The sequence below is a fragment of the Lichenostomus cassidix genome, unplaced genomic scaffold (assembly GCF_008360975.1).
Source record: "Lichenostomus cassidix isolate B80296 unplaced genomic scaffold, HeHo_3.0 HiC_scaffold_34, whole genome shotgun sequence".
Lineage (NCBI taxonomy): Eukaryota > Metazoa > Chordata > Aves > Passeriformes > Meliphagidae > Lichenostomus > Lichenostomus cassidix.
In genome coordinates, this window is record NW_028147431.1 from 877,918 (window position 1) to 898,336 (window position 20,419).

Consider the following 20,419-nt stretch of genomic DNA (forward strand, 5'->3'; position numbering starts at 1 on the left):
GGAATTTGGGAGTTTTTGGGGATTTGGGAAGGGAATATGGGAAGAGGAATTTGGGAGGAATTTGGGGATTTTTTTTGGAATTTTGGGATTTTGGGGAAGAGAAAATGGGGAGGGAAATTTGGGGGATTTGGGGAATTTGAGAAATTTGGAAATTTGGGGGAAATTTGGGGAATTTTGGGAAATTTGGGAGGATTTGGGACAAGATTTTGGGATTTTGGGGGAATTTCAGGAGTTTGGGGATTTGGAGAATTTGGGAAATTTGGAGATTTTGGTATTTGGGAAGGAAATTTGGGGGATTTTGGGGAATTTGGGGATTTTGGGGATTTGGGAATTTGAGGAATTTGGGAATTTGGGAATTTGGGGAATTTTTTTGGGGTGAATTCTGGGTTTTGGGGAAATTTTGGTGATTTTGGGGTTTTTGGGGAATTTGGGGATTTTGGGGATTTGGGAATTTGAGGAATTTGGGAATTTGGGATTTTGGGGAATTTGGGAATTTGGGGGATTTGGGGAAATTTGGGGTTTTTGGGGGATTTTGGCTTGGTTTGGATGATTTTGGGGTGGAATTTGGGGGAAATTTGTGGGAAATTGGGGATTTCAGGGGAAATTTTGGGGGATTTTGGGTGGAATTTGGGGGAAATTTGGGGAATTTGGGGAGGATTTCTAAATTCTTGGGATTTTAATTTGGGGATTTTAGGTTTTGGGAGGGAATTTAGTGGAGGAGAAAATTCGGGGCTGGAAAGGGAATTTTGGGGAGAATCCTGAAATTTTGGGGAGAGGGAAGGACTGGAAATTGGGGAGGGAAATTCTGGAAATTTTGGGGGAAAATTCTGAAATTTTGGGGGAAAATTCTGGAATTTTGGGGATTTGAAGGAATTGGGTTAGGAGGGAATTTGTGGCTCTGGAATTTTAGAAATTTTGGAATTTTGGGAGAAATTCTGGAATTTTGGGAGGGAAGAATTGGAGTTTGGGAGAGAATGGAATTTGGGGGAGTTTGGGAAATTTGGGAATTTGGGAAATTTCGGGGGGAGTTTGGAGTTTTGGAATTTTGGGAGAATTTTGGGGGAATTTGGGGATTTGGGGGTTGAATTTTGGGGGAAATTCTAAATTTTGGGGAGGGGCTGGAATTTTGGGAAGAGGACAGGAATTTTGTGGAAAATTCTGAATTTTGGGGAAAATTCTGGAAATTTTGGGGAGGGGGAGGGGCTGGAATTTTGGGGGAAAATTTTGGAATTTCGGGAAGGAGAAATGGGAATTTTGGGGGGCTGGAATTTGGGAGGGGGAGGGGCTGGGAGGGGGGGAGGGGCACTGGGAGCTGTGACGTCATCGTGTCACCGTGGCCGGAGTGTCCCTGTGGTCAGTGTGTCCCCAAGGCCAAAGTGTCCCCATGGTCACTCTGTCCCCATGGCCAAAGTGTCCCCATGCTCAGTGTGTCACCAAGGTGTCCCCAAAGTGTCCCCAAGGTGACCCTGTGGTCAGTCTGTCCCCAAGGCCAAAGTGTCCCCATGGTCAGTTTGTCCCCAAGGCCGAACTGTCCCCACGGTCACTCTGTCCTCATGGTCAGTGTGTCCCCAAGGTGTCCCCAAGGCCAAAGTGTCCCCATGGCCAGAGTGTCCCCAAGGCCGGAGTGTCCCCATGGCCAGAGTGTCCCTGTGGTCAGTGTGTCCCCAAGGTGACCCCAAGGCCATTGTGTCCCCACAGTCAGTTTGGCCCCAGGGCCAAAGTGTCCCCATGGCCAGAATGTCCCCATGGTCAGTGTCCCAATGGTCAGTACATCCCAATGGCCAGTGTGTCCCCAAGGTGTCCCCAAGGCAACCCTGCGGTCACTCTGTCCCCATGGTCAGTGTCCCAATGGTCAGTTTGTCCCCAAAGCCATTGTGTCCCAATGGTCAGTGTGTCCCCATGGCCAGAGTGACCCTGCGGTCAGTGTGTCCCCAAGGTGTCCCCAAGGTGACCCTGTGGTCAGTGTCCCCATGGTCAGTTTGTCCCCAAGGCTAAAGTGTCCCCAAGGTCACTGTGTCCCCAAAGTGTCCCTGTGGTCAGTGTGTCACCAAGGCCAGAGTGTCCCGGCCACCAGTGAATCCCAATGGTCACTCTGTCCCCATGGCCAGTGTCCCCAAGGTGTCCCTATGGCCAGAGTGTCCCCGTGGTCAGTGTGTCCCCAAGGCCAGGCTGTCCCCATGGCCGGAGTGTCCCTGTGGTCATCACAGCCCTGTAGTCACTCTGTCCCCATGGCTAGAATGTCCCTGTGGTCAGTGTGTCCCCAAGGTGTCCCCAAAACCAGGCTGTCCCCAAGGTCATTGTGTCTCCATGGTCACTGTGTCCCCAGGGTCAGTTTGTCCCCATGGTCAGAGTGTCCCCAAGGCCATTGTGTCCCAATGGTCATCATGTCCCTGTGGTCACTCTGTCCCCATGGCCAGTGTGTCCCCAGGGTGTCCCTGTGGTCATCATGGCTCCATGGTCAGAGTGTCCCCAATGGTCAATGTGTCCCCAAGGCCATCATGTCCACTGTCCCCAAGGCCATTGTGTCCCTATGGTCATCTGGTCATCACGCCCACTGTCCCCAAGGTGTCCCCAAGGCCATTGTGTCCCCAAGGCCAGGCTGTCCTGTGGTCAGTGTGTCCCCACGGCCTCAGTGTCCCCATGGTCAGTGTGTCCCCGTGGTCAGTGTGTCCCCAAGGTGTCCCCAAGGTCACTCTGATCAGGCTCAGCCCAGAGCAGCCACAGTTGTCCCTCGTGTCCCAAATGTCCCCAATGTCCCCAACGGGTGATGGACAGGGGACACCGGGGGGGGGGGGGAAGGGACACAGGTGACATCTCTGGGGACACTGGGGACACCTGAGGGACATTGGGGACACCAGGGGGACACTGGGGACATTGGGAGGGGGAGAGGACATGGGGTCAGAGGTCACAGGTGACATCTCTGGGGACACTGGGGACACCTGAGGGGGATTGAGGAAACTGCGGACACTCAGGGGGACACTGGGGACACCAGGGTGGCATTGGGGACATTGGGAGGGGGAGGGGACACGAGGTCAGAGGTCACAGGTGACACCTCTGGGGTGACTGGGGACAGTTGGGACTTCCTGGGGGACACACAGGGTGGCACTGGGGACATTGGGGACACCCAGGGTGGCATTGAAGACACCCAGGGTGGCGTTGGGGACATTGGGGACACTCTGGGGGACACTGGGGACATTGGGGACACCTGGGGGGACACTGGGGACACCTGGGATGGTGTTGGGGACACTGGGGACACCCGGGATGGTGTTGGGGACACTGGGGACACCCCGAGGTGGGGAGGGGACACGGGGGGAGGAGTCACAGGTGACATTTTTGGGGACATTGGGGACACTGGGGACATTGGGAGGGAGGAGGGGACACGGGGTCAGAGGTCACAGGTGACACCTCTGGGGCGGTTGGGGACATTGGGGACATTGAGGGGACATTTGGGGACACGAGCAGCACCAACCAATCAGGACGCAGCATCCCCTCCCCCCCCCCTTTCCAATCGACGACCATGACGTCACCGGGGAATGACGTCACTCGGCGAGACCAGATCGATGACGTCACAGCCAATGACGTCACGCGGCGAGAGCGGATCGATGACGTCACACGGCGAGAGGAGAGCGATGACGTCATTGGGGGAGGGGAACCCAAAATTTTATTGCTGATATTTTGGGGAGAGGGGGGAGGGGCAGGGGGGGTGTGTTCCCCAAACCGCCCCTCCCCCACCCGGGGAATCCCCGGTGACGTCATCGGGATTCCCAAAAATTCCCAGTTTTTGGGGCAATTCTGGATTTGAGATCCCAAAAATCCTCAGGTATGGGGAAATTCTGCTTTTGGGATCCCAAAATTCCCAGTTTTTGGGTGACTCTGGGATTCCCAAAATCCATAATTTTGGGCTGAATCTGCTTTTGGGATCCCAAAAATCCTCAGTTTTAAGGCAACTCTGCTATTGGGATCCCCAAAAATCCCAGGTTTGGGGTCACTCTGACTCTGGGATCCCCAAAATTCCCAATTTCAGGCTGAATCCGATTTTGGGATCCCAAAATTCCTCAGTTTTAAGGCAACTCTGCTATTGGGATCCCCAAAATCCCCAATTTTGGGGCAATTCTGGTTCTGGGATCCCCAAAATTCCCATTTTTTGGGGTCACTCTGGTTTTGGGATCCCCAAAATATCTGATTCTGGGCTGACTCCGTTTTTGGGATCCCAAAATTCCCAGTTTTGTGGTGACTCAGATTTTCGGATCCCCAAAAATTCCCAGATTTGGGGCAATTCTGGCTTTGGGATCCCAAAAACCCCCAGTTTTGGGGAAATTCTGCTTTTGGGATCACCAAAAATTCCCGGGTTTGGAGCAATTCTGGTTTTGGGATCCCCAAAATCCATAATTTTGGGCTGAATCCGCTTTTGGGATCCCAAAAATCCCCAGTTTGGGGGAAATTCTGCTTTTGGGATCCCAAAAATCCTCAGTTTTAAGGCAACTCTGGTTCTGGGATCCCCAAAATCCCCATTTTTGGGGAAATTCTGGTTTTGGGATCACCAAAAATTCCCAGTTTTTTGGAAATTCTGGTTTTGGGATCCCAAAATTCCCAGTTTTGGGGAAATTCTGGTTTTGAGATCCCAAAAATCCCCAATTTTGGGGAAATTCTGGTTTCGGGATCCCCAAAATTCATAATTTCAGGCTGAATCCGATTTTGGGATCCCAAAATCCCCCAGTTTTGGGGAAATTCTGCTTTTGGGGTCCCAAAAATTCCCAGTTTTAAGGCAACTCTGCTATTGGGATCCCCAAAATCCCAGTTTTGGGGTCACTTTTGGGATCCCAAAAATCCCCAATTTTGGGGCAATTCTGGTTCTGGGATCCCGAATTCCCATTTTTTGGGGTCACTCTGGTTTTGGGATCCCCAAAATATCTGATTCTGGGCTGACTCCGTTTTTGGGATCCCAAAATTCCCAGTTTTGGGGTCACTCAGATTTTCGGATCCCCAAAAATTCCCGGATTTGGGGCAATTCTGGCTTTGGGATCCCAAAATTCCCCAGTTTTGGGGAAATTCTGGATTTGAGCTCCCAAAATCCTCAGGTTTGGGGTCAATCTGTTTTTAGGATCCCAAAAATTCCTGGATTTGGAGTCACTCCGTTTTTGGGATCCCCAAAATCTCCATTTTTGGGGCAATTCTGGTTCTGGGATCCCCAAAATCCATGATTTCGGGCTGAATCCACTTTTGGGATTCCCAAAATTCCCCAATTTTGGGGTCACTCCTGTTCTGGGATCCCAAAATTCCCATTTTTTGGGGTCAATCCTGGTTTGGGATTTCCTCTCAATGGGATTCCTGCTGTCCCAGTTTGCCCAGTTTGGGTCCATGAGGAGCTCCAGTCCATACTGGGAGGATCCCAGTGCTCCCAGTTTGCCCAGTTTGGGTCCATCATGGGTCCCAGAGCAGCTCCAGTCCATACTGGGATGATCCCAGTGCTCCCAGTTTGGGTCCATGAGGAGCTCCAGGCCATACTGGGACGCTCCCAGTCCATACTGGGACAATCCCAGTTTGCCCAGTTTGGGTCCATGAGGAGCTCCAGTCCATACTGGGACAATCCCAGTTTGCCCAGTTTGGGTCCATGAGGAGCTCCAGTCCATACTGGGACAATCCCAGTTTGCCCAGTTTGGGCTCTCAGGGGTCCCAGAGCAGCTCCAGTCCATACTGGGACGATCCCAGTGCTCCCAGTTTGCCCAGTTTGGGCTCTCAGGGGTCCCAGAGCAGCTCCAGGCCATACTGGGAGGATCCCAGTCCATACTGGGGCGATCCCAGTGCTCCCAGTTTGGGTCCATGAGGAGCTCCAGTCCATACTGGGATGCTCCCAGTGCTCCCAGTTTGCCCAGTTTGGGCTCTCAGGGGTCCATGAGGAGCTCCAGTCCATACTGGGATGCTCCCAGCCCATACTGGGATGATCCCAGCCCATACTGGGATGATCCCAGTGCTCCCAGTTTGGGTCCATCATGGGTCCCAGAGCAGCTCCAGGCCATACTGGGAGGCTCCCAGTCCGTACTGGTCGGCACTGGTGGCGACTCTCTCGGCCAGGTGGGTCAGTCGCCCAGGGTGCAGCACCGCCCAGCCAGCAGGGGGCGCTGTGACGTCACAGCCGTAGCGGGGGAACCTCCAGCCGCCGGCCTGGAACCAGTAAAAACCAGTAAGGACCAGTAAGGACCAATATGGACCAGTATGAACCAGTATGGACCAGTATGGACCAGTATGGACCAGCAACCCATCCCAGGGACCCATCCCAGTGCCTCCCAGTTCATCCCAGTAACCCAAAAATGGGGAAATGGGGAAACCTGCAGCTGCTGGTCTGGAACCAGTAAAAACCAGTATGGACCAGTATGAACCAGTATGGACCAGTAACCCATCCCAGTAACTCATCCCAGTGACTCCCAGTTCATCCCAGTAACTCCCAGTCCAATCCAAATCCATCCCAGTCCCTCCCAGTCCATCCCAGTCCCTCCCAGTCCCTCCCAGTTCAATCCCAGTTCAATCCCAGTCCACCCCAGTTCCCTCCCAGTCCCTCCCAGTCCCTCCCAGTTCAATCCCAGTTCAATCCCAGTCCACCCCAGTTCCCTCCCAGTCCCTCCCAGTCCATCCCAGTCCATCCCAGTTCCCTCCCAGTCCCTCCCAGTCCCTCCCAGTCCATCCCAGTCAATCCCAGTCATTCCCAGTTCCCTCCCAGTCCATCCCAGTTCCCTCCCAGTCAATCCCAGTCCCTCCCAGTCTCCCCAGTTCCTCACCCTGCTGTCACTCAAGCTCACGCTCAGGCTGATGGTTGCCGTTGGGCGTGGCCTGGCCGGGTGGGCGTGGCCAGAGTGGGCGTGGCCGGAAGGGGCGGAGCCATAGCGAACCACCGAGCTCAGCACCGTGCGGCCCTGGGGGAGGGGCGAGGGGCGTGGTCAGGGCGGGACACGCCCACAAATGGCCACGCCCCAAAGCCACGCCCCATCCATCCAACCACGCCCACCAGCCGTTCTGGCCCTTTAAGAACCCAGCGATGGCCACGCCCCCAAAGCCACGCCCACTCCGTTAGGCCACACCCACCCCTGACGTGGCATTTAAAGGCTCCGCCCCTTCCCAGGCCACGCCCACTTCCCCAAATCCCACACATCCCCCCAAGCCACGCCCCCTTAGGCCACACCCACCACACCCAAGCCCCGCCCATTTTTGAGGCCCCGCCCACCCCAATCTCCATTTCCAGGCCACGCCCCCTTTGGCAGCCTCCCCCACCCATCCCTCCCAAGCCCCGCCCTCTCTCAAGCCCCGCCCATTTTAGGCCACGCCCCCAGGCTGAATAACAACCTCACCCTCTCCGACAGGCCACGCCCCTCCAGTTAGGCCACGCCCCTCTCAAACCCCGCCCATCAAGTTGCCACCATGGCCAAGCCACGCCCCTTCCCGAGGCCACGCCCTCCCTGTGATTCTTCTTTCCAAGCCACGCCCCCTTGCTAAACCACGCCCAACTCCACCCCAAGCCACGCCCCTTTTTGAGGCTCCACCCCTCCAACCCCGCCCCTTCCCACAAGCCACACCCCTTCCTCCAAGCTCCACCCCCAGCCCCCTCCCAAGGCCCCGCCCACTCCAAACCCCGCCCCTTCTACAAGCCACACCCCTCAAACCCCACCCACCGAGGCCACGCCCATCCCAAACCCCGCCCCCTTTCCTGAGGCCACACCCCTTAAAAATCTACCTTTTCCCAAGCCACGCCCCTTTTTGAAGCCCCTCCCACTCTCAACCCACCCTTTTCATTAGGCCACGCCCCCTCAAACCACGCCCCGCTGAGACCACACCCCCTGTTAAGCCCCACCCAATCAAAACCACTCCCAAATGAGGCCACGCCCATTTGAAAAGGTCCCACCCCATTGAAACCACGCCCAATCGAGGCCACGCCCCTTTTTTAGGTCCTACCCAATCAAAACCACTCCCAATTGAAGCCACGCCCATTTTGGAGGTCCCACCCCATTGAAACCACGCCCAACCGAGGCCACGCCCACCTTGGGGGTGTAACCCGGGAAGAGCTTCCGGGCGACGGGGGGGAGGAGCTGCTGCAGCGCCCCCTGCAGGATGGAGTCCAGCTGGAGGGAGGAGAGAGGCAGGGCCTGGGAGAACACCTGGGACAGGTGAGACAGGGAGATAACACACCTGGGACAGGTGAGAGACACCTGAGACACCTAAGGAACACCTGGAACTGACCCTGACACACCTAGGGCAGGTAAGTGACACACCTGGGACATCTGGGACACATCTGGGACAGGTGAGACACACCTGAGATACACCTGAGATAGGTGAGATACACCTGAGATACGTGAGAGACACCTGGAACTGACCTGGACACACCTGGGACACACCTGAGATACACCTGGGACAGGTGAGAGACACACCTGAGATACACCTGGAACTGACCCTGACACACCTGATACACCTGAGGTACACCTGAGGTACACCTGGGACAGGTGAGACAGGGAAATAACACACCTGGGCCAGGTGAGATACACCTGAGATACCTGAGGTACACCTGAGATACACCTGGGCCAGGTGAGCGCCACACCCACCCCAACAAGAGCGAGACAACCCCAATTTCTGTACCCAAATCCCAAATTTTGGGGTCTTAACCCCAATTTCAGTACCCAAAACCCCAATTTTCGTGTCCCAAACCCCAATTTTGGGATCCCCAAACCCCCCAAATTTCCCTAGCCCCGCCCCCATCGCCGTGGCCACGCCCACCTGGTGATGCTCCGCCCACCCGCCGCCAAGCTCCGCCTCCTCGCGCAGATCTCGCGCGAATTGCTCCGAGAAGAGCGGGAATTGGAAAACGTCCGGGCAGGGCTGGAGAAACGGGAAAAAACACCCAAAAATGGGAAAAACAGACCGAAAAACGGGAAAAACACCCCAAAAATGGGTTCTGGGACCCCGAAAATGGGAAAAACACCCCAAAAAACAGGAAAAACAGCCCAAAAACACCATCAAGGACCCCAAAAACACCCCAAAAAACGGGAAAAACAGACCAAAAACAACCCGAAAATGGGAAAAACAGCCCAAAATCACCCCAAAAAACGGGAAAAACACCCCAAAACCACCATCAGGGACCCCGAAAATGGGGATAAATACCTCAAAAATGGGTTCTGGGACCCCGAAAATGGGAAAAACACCCCAAAAATGGGAAAAACAGCCCAAAAAACAGGAAAAACACCCCGGAAATGGGTTCTGAGACCCCAAAAACACCCCAAAAACCGGGAAAAACAGACCAAAACCACCCCAAAAAACAGGAAAAACACCCCAAAAACGGGAAAAACACCCCAAAAACACCATCAGGGATCCCAGAAATGGGGAAAACACCCCAAAAATGGGAAAAACAGACCAAAAAACGGGAAAAAAACCCCAAAAACGGGGGAAACACCCCGAAAACACCATCAAGGACCCCGAAAATGGGGAAAACACCCCAAAACACCCCAAAAACACCCAAAAATGAGAAAAAATATCCCAAAAATGGGGTCAGGGACCCCAAAAATCCACAAACATAACCCAAAAAGGGAGTCAGGGAGACAAAAATAGAGAAAAACACCCCAAAAAATGGAGTCAGAGACCCCAAAACCCCCCAAAAATCACCCCAAAAATGGGAAAAACGCCCAAAAATGGGGTCAGGGACTCCAAAAATTGAGTCAGGGACCCCGAAAATGGGAAAAAGAGACCAAAAAAGGGGAAAATCACCCCAAAAAATGGGTCCTAGGACCCAAAAAATGGGAAAAACACCCCAAAACCACCCCGAAAATGGGGAAAACGCCCAAAAAATGGGGTCAGGGACCCCAAAAACCCCCAAAATTCACCCCAAAAATGGGGAAAACGCCCAAAAATGGGGTCAGGGACCCCAAAAATCCACAAACATAACCCAAAAATGGAGTCAGGGACACAAAAATAGGGGAAAACACCCCAAAAAATGGAGTCAGGGATCCCCAAAACCCCCAAAAATGGGGAAAATACCCCAAAATGGGGTCAGGGACTCCAAAAATTGAGTCAGGGACCCCGAAAATGGGAAAAACAGACCAAAAAAGGGGAAAATCACCCCAAAAATGGGTCCTAGGACCCCAAAAATGGGAAAAACACCCCAAAATCACCCCAAAAATGAGGAAAACACCCAAAAAATGGAGTTAGGGATCCCAAAAACCCCCAAAAACCACCCCAAAAAACGGGAAAAACGCCCCGAAAATGGGGATAAACACCCTGAGAATGGGAAAAACACCCCAAAAATGGGAAAAACACCCCAAAAATGGGGTCAGGGACCCCAAAACCCCCAAAAATCACCCCAAAAATGGGGAAAACGCCCAAAAACCACCCCAAAAAATGGGAAAAACACCCCAAAAATGGGATAAAACACCCCAAAAATAGGAAAAACACCCCAAAAACTGGAAGAACACCCCAAAAACACCCCAAAAAATGGGAAAAACACCCCAAAAATGGAAAAAACAGCCCAAAAACCACCCCGAAAAATGGGAAAAACACCCGAAAATGGCAAAAACATCTCAAAAAATGGGGAAAAACACCCAGAAAAAGGGGAAAACACCCCAAAAATAGGAAAAACACCCCAAAAAGGGGGATAACATCCCAAAAGTGGGAAAAACACCCCAAAACCACCCCAAAACTGGGATAAAACACCCCGAAAATAGGGAAAACACCCCAAAAACTGGAAGAACACCCCAAAAACACCCCAAAAAAATGGGAAAACACCCTGAAAATGGGAAAAAAACCCCAAAAATGGGGGAAAAAACCCAAAAATGAGGTCAGGGAGCCCAAAATTTGGGGTATTTTTGGGGTGATTTGGGGTGGTTTTGGGTCATTTTTTGGAGTGTGTTTTAGGGATTTTTGGGGTGTTTTTGGGATATTTTTTGGGTGTTTTTGGGGTATTTTGGGGCTATTTTTGGGATATTTTTTGGGTGTTTTTGGGATATTTTTGGGATATTTTTGGGATATTTTTGGGGTATTTTTGTGGTGTTTTTGGGGTATTTTGGGGCTATTTTTGGGGTATTTTTGGGATGTTTTTGGGGTATTTTTGGGGTGTTTTTGGGTGTTTTTGGGGTGTTTTTGGGGTATTTTTGGGGTGTTTTTGGGATGTTTTTGGGGTATTTTTGGGGTGTTTTTGGGGTATTTTTGGGATATTTTTGGGATATTTTTGGGGTATTTTTGAGGTGTTTTTGGGATATTTTTGGGATATTTTTGGGGTGTTTTTGGGGTATTTTGGGGTGTTTTTGGGATATTTTTGGGGTATTTTTGGGGTGTTTTTGGGATATTTTTTGGGGTGTTTTTGGGATATTTTTTGGGTATTTTTGGGGTGTTTTTGGGATATTTTTTGGGGTGTTTTTGGGATATTTTTGGGTGTTTTTGGGGGGTTTTTGAGGTGTTTTTGGGATATTTTTGGGATATTTTTGGGGTATTTTTGGGGTATTTTTGGGGCGTTTTTGGGGTATTTTGGGGCTATTTTTGGGGTGTTTTTGGGATATTTTTTGGGGTGTTTTTGGGATATTTTTTGGGTGTTTTTGGGGTGTTTTTGAGGTGTTTTTGGGATATTTTTGGGGTATTTTTGGGGTATTTTTGGGGCTATTTTTGGGATATTTTTGGGCTATTTTTGGGGCTATTTTTGGGGTGTTTTTGGGGTATTTTTGGGATTTTTTGGGATATTTTTGGGATATTTTTGGGATATTTTTGGGGTGTTTTTGGGATTTTTTGGGGTATTTTTGGGGTATTCTTGGGGTGGTTTTTAGGGTATTTTTGGGGTGTTTTTAAAAGTACTTTTTGGGTATTTTTGGGTGTTTTTGTGGTTTTTTGGGATGCTTTTTGGTGTGATTTTGCAGATATTTCGGGGTGGGTTTTGGGTATTTTTGGGGTGTTTTTGGGATGATTTTGGGGTGATTTTTAGGATATTTTTGGGCGATTTTTGGGATGATTTTTGGGATTTTTTGGGCTATTTTTGGGATGATTTTTGGGGTATTTTTTGGCTTTTTTGGGGTATTTTTGGGATGATTTTTGGGCTATTATTGGTATGATTTTGGGCTACTTTTGGGGTATTTTGGGGCTATTTTTGGGATGATTTTGGGCTATTTTTGGGATGATTTTTGGGCTATTTTTGGGCTATTTTTCGGAAGATTTTGGGCGATTTTTGGGCTATTTCTGGGCTATTTTTGGTGTATTTTTTGGGATGATTTTGGGATGATTTTGGCCTATTTTTGGCCTATTTTTGGGATGATTTTGAGCTATTTTTGTGATATTTTTTGGGCTATTTTGGGGTGATTTTGGGCTATTTTTGGGCTATTTTTGGGCTATTTTGGGTTATTTTCAGTACCTGCTGGATCAGCTGCCCCTGCAGCACTCGGCTGTAGTTGGGATGAACATATTGCTGCTCCCAGTCCTGCGGGAAACTGGAGTTACTGGGAGCACTGGGAGGGACTGGGAGGGACTGGGAGGAACTGGGAGGAAAAATCCCAGTGGTTTTGGGGTGAAAAATGGGAATTTTAGGGTGAAAAATGAGGATTTTAGGGGCAAAAATCGGAATTTTGGGGAGAAATGGGGTACTGGGTTATACTGGGATGGAACTGGGAGTTACTGGGATGGAACTGGGATGAACTGGGATGGACTGGGAGGGACTGGGAGGAAAAATCCCGGTAGTTTTGGGGTGAAAAATGGGAATTTTAGGGTGAAAAATGGGGATTTTGGGGAGAAATGGGGAACTGGTTTATACTGGGATGGAACTGGGAGGGACTGGGAGGGACTGGGAGGAAAAATCCTGGCGGTTTTGGGGTGAAAAATGGGAATTTTAGGGTGAAAAATGGGAATTTTAGGGTGAAAAATGAGGATTTTGGGGAGAAAAGGGGAACTGGGTTATACTGGGATGGAACTGGGAGTTACTGGGATGGAACTGGGAATGAACTGGGATGGACTGGGATGGACTGGGATTGAACTGGGAATGGACTGGGAGGAACTGGGAGGAAAAATCCTGGCGGTTTTGGGGTGAAAAATGGGAATTTTGGGGAGAAAAGGGGAACTGGGTTATACTGGGATGGAACTGGGATGGACTGGGATGGACTGGGAGGGAACTGGGAGGGACTGGGATTGACTGGAATCAAACTGGGAGGGACTGGGAGATGCACTGTTACTGGTCTATACTGGTCTGTACTGGTCTATACTGGTCTATACTGGTCCATACTGGTCCATACTAGTCTATACTGGTTTATACTGGTTTACACTGGTCTCACCCATGGGTTTCTGTGTCTCTCCTAGAGCTCGGGGTGCAGAGCTGGGAGATCATTACTGGTCTATACTGGTCTATATTGATCTATACTGGTCTGTATTGGTCCATAGTGGTCTATACTGGTTTATACTGGTCTATACTGGTCTGTACTGGTTCGTACCAGTCCATACTGGTTTATACTGGTTTATACTGGTCTATACTGGTCCCTACTGGTTTATACTGGTCTATACTGGTTTATACTGGTCTATATTGGTTTATACTGGTCTATACTGGTTTATACTGGTCTCACCCAGGGGTTCCTGTGTCTTTCCGAGAGCTCTGAGTACAGAGTGTCAGTGCCCTGTACTGGTTCATACTGGTCTGTACTGGTTTATACTGGTCCATACTGGTCTACACTGGTTTATATTGATCTATACTGGTCTATGCTGCTCTATACTGGTCCATACTGGTTTATACTGGTTTATACTGGTCTATACTGGTCTCACCCATGGGTTTCTCAGTCTCTCCCAGAGCTCGGGGAGCAGAGTTGGGAGGCTGTAACTGGTCTATACTGGTCTGTACTGGTTTATATTGATCTATACTGGTCTGTATTGGTCCATACTGGTTTGTACTGGTTTTTACTGGTCCATACTGGTCTATACTGGTTTATACTGGTTTATACTGGTTTCACCCATGGGTTTCTGTGTCTCTCCCAGAGCTCGGGGTGCAGAGCTGGGAGGCTGTAACTGGTCTGTACTGGTTTATATTGATCTATACTGGTCCATACTGGTTTGTACTGGTTTATACTGGTTTTTACTGGTTTATACTGGTTTTTACTGGTTTATACTGGTTTTTACTGGTCTCACCCATGGGTTCCTGAGCCTCTCCCAGAGCTCTGAGTGCAGACTGTCAGTGACCTGTACTGGTCTGTACTGGTCCATACTGGTCTATACTGGTCCATACTGGTTTTTACTGGTCTATACTGGTCCTTACTGGTCTATACTAGTCCAAACTGGTCTCACCCATGGGTTCCTCAGTCTCTCCCAGAGCTCTGGGTGCAGAGCTGGGAGGCTGTAACTGGTCTGTACTGGTTTATATTGATCCATACTGGTCTATACTGGTCTATACTGGTTTATACTGGTCTATACTGGTTTTTACTGGTCTCACCCAGGGGTTCCTGAGCCTCTCCCAGAGCTCTGGGTGCAGAGTGTCAGTGCCCTGTACTGGTCTGTACTGGTCCATACTGGTCTATACTGGTCCATACTGGTTTTTACTGGTCTATACTGGTCCATACTGGTTTTTACTGGTTTATACTGGTTTATACTGGTCTCACCCATGGGTTCCTGAGCCTCTCCCAGAGCTCGGGGTGTTTCCGGCTGCTGTTGTAGCCCTGAGTCACCAGCAGGTGGCCAAAGTGCCGCAGGTTAGTCACGAACAGGAACAGACCCTGGGGAGCCAAAATAGCCCAAATTACACCCAAATTCAGCCTGAAAAATCAGCCGAAATTCAGCCCAAAATTCAGCCCAAAAATCCACAAATTCAGCCTGAAAAATCCCCAAATTCAGCCTGAAAAATCCCGAAGTTAATCCCAAAATTCAGCCCGAAAAATCCCCAAATTCAGCCCAAAATTCAGCCAAAAAAGGCCCAAATTCAGCCCAAAAATATCCCCAAATTTAGACCCCAAAATTCAGCCCAAAAAAAAATCCCCAAATTTATCCCCAAATTCAGCCAAAAAAGGCCCAAATTCAGCCCAAAAAATCCCAAAATTCAGCCCCAAAAATCCCCAATTTATCCCAAATTCAGCCCAAAAAATCCCAAAATTCAACCCCAAAAATCCCCAATTTATCCCAAATTCAGCCCAAAAAATCCCCAAATTGATCCAAAATTCAGCACAAAAATTCAGCCAAAATACCCCAAATTCAGCCCCAAATTCAGCCCAAAAAATCCCCACATTCAGCCCCAAATTCAGCCCAAAATCCCCAAATTCAGCCCAAAATTCAGCCCAAATTTGGACCCAAATTGAGCCCAAAAAAATCCCCAAATTCAGCCCAAAAAATCCCCAAATTTACCCCAAAATTCAGCCCAAAAAATCCCCAAATTTATCCCCAAAATTCAGCCCAAAAAATCCCCAATTTTATCCCAAAATTCAGCCCAAAAATCCCCAATTTTATCCCCAAAATTCAGCCCAAAAAAATCCCCAGATTTATCCCAAAATTCAGCCCAATAAAATCCACAAATTTATCCCAAAATTCAGCTCAAAAAAATCCCCAAATTTAGACCCAAATTCAGCCCAAAAATCCCCAAATTCTGCCCAAAAAATCCCCAAATTTACCCAAAATTCAGCCCAAAATCCCTAAATTTACCCAAAATTCAGCCCAAAAAATCCACACATTTATCCCAAAATTCAGCCCAAAAAAATCCCCAAATTCACCCCAAAATTCAGCCCAAAAAATCCCCAAATTCAACCCCAAAAATCCCCAATTTATCCCAAATTCAGCCCAAAAAATCCCCAAATTGATCCAAAATTCAGCACAAAAATTCAGCCAAAATACCCCAAATTCAGCCCCAAATTCAGCCCAAAAAATCCCCACATTCAGCCCCAAATTCAGCCCAAAATCCCCAAATTCAGCCCAAAATTCAGCCCAAATTTGGACCCAAATTGAGCCCAAAAAAATCCCCAAATTCAGCCCAAAAAATCCCCAAATTTACCCCAAAATTCAGCCCAAAAAATCCCCAAATTTATCCCCAAAATTCAGCCCAAAAAATCCCCAATTTTATCCCAAAATTCAGCCCAAAAATCCCCAATTTTATCCCCAAAATTCAGCCCAAAAAAATCCCCAGATTTATCCCAAAATTCAGCCCAATAAAATCCACAAATTTATCCCAAAATTCAGCTCAAAAAAATCCCCAAATTTAGACCCAAATTCAGCCCAAAAATCCCCAAATTCTGCCCAAAAAATCCCCAAATTTACCCAAAATTCAGCCCAAAATCCCTAAATTTACCCAAAATTCAGCCCAAAAAATCCACACATTTATCCCAAAATTCAGCCCAAAAAAATCCCCAAATTCACCCCAAAATTCAGCCCAAAAAATCCCCAAATTCAGCCCAAAAATCCCCAAATTCAGCCCAAAAATTCCCCAAATTTATCCCAAATTCAGCCCAAAAATTCAGCCAAAACCACCTCAAATTCAGCCCCAAATTCAGCCCGAAATACTCCAAATTCAGCCCCAAATTCATCCCAAAATACCCCAAATTCACCCCAAAATTAAGCCTAAAAACACCCCAAAACCACCCCAATTCAGCCCAAAAGTCACATCAAAAAAACCCAAATTTAGCCCAAAACCATCCCAATTCAGCCCAAATTTATCCCAAAATTCAGCCCAAAACCTCCCCAAAATCCCAGCAAAAATTCCCAAAAAATGCCATCAAAATCCACCCCAGAGAACCCCAAATTCACCCCAAAACCCCAAATTAACCCCAAAATTCACACCAAAACCACCCCAAATTCAGCCCAAAATTCAGCCTAAAAAACCCCCAAAACACCCAAAAATTCAGCCCAAAATTCATCACAAAACCTCCCCAAATTCCTGGAAAAAATTCCCAAAAAATTCCATCCAAAAAACCCCAAAATTCCCCCGAAAAACCCCAAATTTACCCCAAAATTCACTCTGAAATACCCCAAATTCATCCCAAAATTCACCCCAAAAAACCCCAAATTCACCCCAAAATTCACCCAAAATCACCCAAATTCAGCCCAAAAAATCCCCAAATTTAGACCCAAATTCAGCCCAAAAATTCCCAAATTCAGCCCATAAAATCCCCAAATTTATCCCAAATTCAGCCCCAAAAAATCCCCAAATGTATCCCAAAATTCAGCTCAAAAAATCCCTAAATTTAGACCCAAATTCAGCCCAAAAAATCCCCAAATTCAGCCCAAAAATCCACAAATTTATCCCAAAATTCAGCCCAAAAAATCTTCAAATTCAGCCCAAAAATCCTGAAATTTACCCCAAAATTCAATCAAAAAATCCCAAATTTACCCCAAAATTCACCCCAAAACCCTCAAATTCACCTTAAAAATCTCCCCAAAAAACCCCCAAATTTTACCCAAAAAACCCCCAAATTGACCCCAAAATCCCAATCTAAAAAAACCCTAAAATCTCCCCCAAAACCACCAAAAAGGGGTAATTTTGGGGTCATTTTTGGGGTGATTTAGGGCAAATTTTGGATTGATTTTTGGGGCAATTTTGGGCTGTTTTTGATCTAATTTTGGCAGATTTTGGGCAGAATTTGGGTCATTTTCGGGGTAATTTGGGCAGAATTTTGGGTCATTTTTGGGGTAATTTTGGTCAGATTTTTGGGCTGAATTTGGATTGATTTTTGGGGCAATTTGGGGCTGATTTAGTGCAAATTTTGGGACTTATTTTGGGGTAATTTTGGCAGATTTTGGGTCACTTGGGGACAATTTTGGGTTAATTTTTGGGGCAATTTTGGGCTGATTTTGGGCAGATTTTGGGGTTAATTTGGTCTGATTTTTTGGCTAATTTTGGGCAGATTTTGGGGTAATTTCAGTCAGATTTTGGGTCATTTTTGGGGTAATTTTGGTCTGATTTTGGGTCTGATTTTGGGGTAATTTTGGCTGATTTGGGATCATTTTTGGGGTGATTTTGGTCAGATTTTTGGGCAGATTTTGGGGTGATTTTGGGGTAATTTTGGGTCAATTTTGGGACTTATTTTGGGGTAATTTTGGCAGATTTTGGGGGTAATTTGGGCAGATTTTGGGCAGATTTTGGGGTAATTTTGGCAGATTTTGGGTCATTTTTGGGGCAATTTTGGGCAGATTTTGGGGTTAATTTGCTCTGATTTTTTGGCTAATTTTGGGCTGATTTTGGTCAGATTTTGGGTCATTTTTGGGGTAATTTTGGTCTGATTTTTGGGCAGATTTTGGGACTCATTTTTGGGGTGATTTGGGCAGATTTTGGGTCATTTTTGGGGTAATTTTTGGGACAATTTTGGTCAGATTTTGGGGTAATTTTGGTCAGATTTTGGGACAATTTTGAGACACTTTTGGGGTAATTTTGGGTCCTTTTGGGCCTCATTTTTGGGGCGATTTGGGCAGATTTTGGGACTCATTTTTGGAGTAATTTGGGCCTCATTTTTGGGGTAATTTGGGCTCATTTTTGGGGCGATTTCGGCCGATTTCAGGTCTCACCTTCTCCCTGGCTCGAGCGCAGAAGGCCATGTCGGGGTCCAGGTGGGCGTGGTCAAACACTGGCCCCTCCCCCAGCGGCCCCCGCAGCGCGGCTCCGCCCACCAGGTAGGCGTGGCTGACGTAGGGAACGTTCCACACCCCCCTGGCCACGCCCACCGCTGGGTCAGCCTTGGCCACGCCCACCCCAGAGTTAGCCACGCCCACCCCAGAGTTAGCCACGCCCACCCAGAGGTAGCCCCGCCCACCCCAACCACACCTAGAGTTAGCCCCGCCCATCCTGACCATGTCCAGAGTTAGCCCCGCCCACCCTGACCTAGCCACGCCCACCCTGACCCCACCCAGTGTTAGCCCCGCCCACCCAGAATTAATCCCGCCCACCCTGACCATACCTAGAGTTAGCCCCGCCCATCCCGAGTTAGCCCCGCCCACCATGGCCACACATAGAGTTAGCCACGCCCACCCAGAGTTAGCACCGCCCATCCTGACCTAGCCACGCCCACCCTGACCCCACCCAGAGTTAGCCCCGCCCACACTGACCACACCCAGAGTTAGCCCCGCCCACCCTGACCATGTCCAGAGTTAGCCCCGCCCACCCTGACCACGCCCAGGGTCAGCCACGCCCATCCCGAGTTAGCCCCGCCCACCCTGACCACGCCCAGGGTTAGCCACGCCCACCCAGAGTTAGCCCCGCCCACCCTGACCATGTCCAGAGTTAGCCCCGCCCATCCTGACCACACCCAGAGTTAGCCACGCCCACCCAGAATTAGCCCCGCCCATCCCAACCATGCCCAGGGTTAGTCCCGCCCACCCTGACCACACCCAGGGTCAGCCCCGCCCACTCTCCGGTAGCCACGCCCCCCCTGCCCACACCCAGAGTTAGCCACGCCCATCCTATTAACACCCAGCTAGCCCCGCCCACCCGGACCACACCCACACCAAGCCCCACCCACCACCAACCCCGCCCACCCACCTGGACACGCCCACCCCGAACCACACCAATGTCCCCATCATCCCCAATGGCCCCATTAATGTCCCCAGTGGCCCCAAATCCCTGAATGTCCCCAATGTCCCAAACATCCCCAAATCCCTAATCTCCCCATCACTGTCCCCAGGCTGCCCCCATGTCCCCATGTCCCCCTCACTGTCCCCACGTCCCCATGTCCCCAGGCTGTCCCCAGACTGTCCCCATGTCCCCAGGCTGTCCCCATCACTGTCCCCATGTCCCCCCATGTCCCCATGTCCCCTCACTGTCCCCATGTCCCCTCACTGTCCCCATGTCCCCAGGCTGTCCCCATGTCCCCAGGCTGTCCCCATGTCCCCATCACTGTCCCCAGGCCGTCCCCATGTCCCCATCACTGTCCCCATGTCCCCATGCTGTCCCCATGTCCCCAAGTCCCCATGTCCCCATGTCCCCAACTGTCCCCACGTCCCCTGCCGGCTCACCGCCGCTCTCGCTGCACGATGCTGACGTAGTCGGCTGACCGAGCATAGTAGCCATCGGGGCTCAGAGCGCCCCAGAAGTTGGACCAGAGGTGGCCAGGGCGGGACAGCAGCGGGGCCACCACCCCTCTGGGGACAGTGTGGGGACACTGGGGTCACTTTGGGGTCAGTGGGGACAGTTTGGGGTCAGTTTGGGTCACTCAGAGTCAGTTTGGGGTCACTTTGGTGCCACTCAGGGTCAGTTTGGGGTCACTAGGGTCAGTTTGGGGTCAGTTATGGGTCACTAGGGTCAATTTAGGGTCAGTTTGGGGTCACTTTGGGGTCACTCAGGGTCACTAGGGTCACTCAGGGTCAGTTTGGGGTCACTGGGGTCAGTTTGGGGTCACTCAGAGCTCCCCAGAAGTTGGACCAGAGGTGGCCAGGGCGGGACAGCAGCGGGGCCACCACCCCTCTGGGGACAGTGTGGGGTCAGTTTGAGGTCACTCAGGGTCAGTTGGGGTCACTCTGGATCAGTCTG

The 20,419-nt window shown here is 49.9% G+C and overlaps 2 protein-coding genes across 2 annotated transcripts in view; one reads left to right on the plus strand and one right to left on the minus strand.

Annotated features, from left to right (window-relative positions):
• Positions 1-1,912, plus strand: part of LOC146423088 (sodium/potassium-transporting ATPase subunit beta-2-like) — an 11,259-nt gene extending 9,347 nt beyond the window's left edge. Inside the window, exon 3 of the mRNA XM_085045064.1 lies at positions 1,908-1,912. Within this exon, the coding sequence (XP_084901190.1) occupies positions 1,908-1,912 (5 nt within the window). The remainder of the gene's footprint in view (positions 1-1,907) is intronic.
• Positions 1,913-3,823: 1,911 nt separating this feature from the next.
• LOC146423089 (multifunctional procollagen lysine hydroxylase and glycosyltransferase LH3-like) overlaps positions 3,824-20,419 on the minus strand; it is a 94,441-nt gene continuing 77,845 nt past the window's right edge. Inside the window, exons 12-20 of the mRNA XM_085045065.1 lie at positions 19,906-20,031; positions 18,463-18,604; positions 14,599-14,696; positions 14,272-14,287; positions 12,365-12,430; positions 8,758-8,859; positions 8,028-8,144; positions 6,774-6,908; positions 3,824-6,162 (exon numbers count right to left, since the gene is read on the minus strand). Coding sequence (XP_084901191.1) covers positions 5,989-6,162; positions 6,774-6,908; positions 8,028-8,144; positions 8,758-8,859; positions 12,365-12,430; positions 14,272-14,287; positions 14,599-14,696; positions 18,463-18,604; positions 19,906-20,031 — 976 coding nt within the window. The 3' untranslated portion in view covers positions 3,824-5,988. The remainder of the gene's footprint in view (positions 6,163-6,773; positions 6,909-8,027; positions 8,145-8,757; positions 8,860-12,364; positions 12,431-14,271; positions 14,288-14,598; positions 14,697-18,462; positions 18,605-19,905; positions 20,032-20,419) is intronic.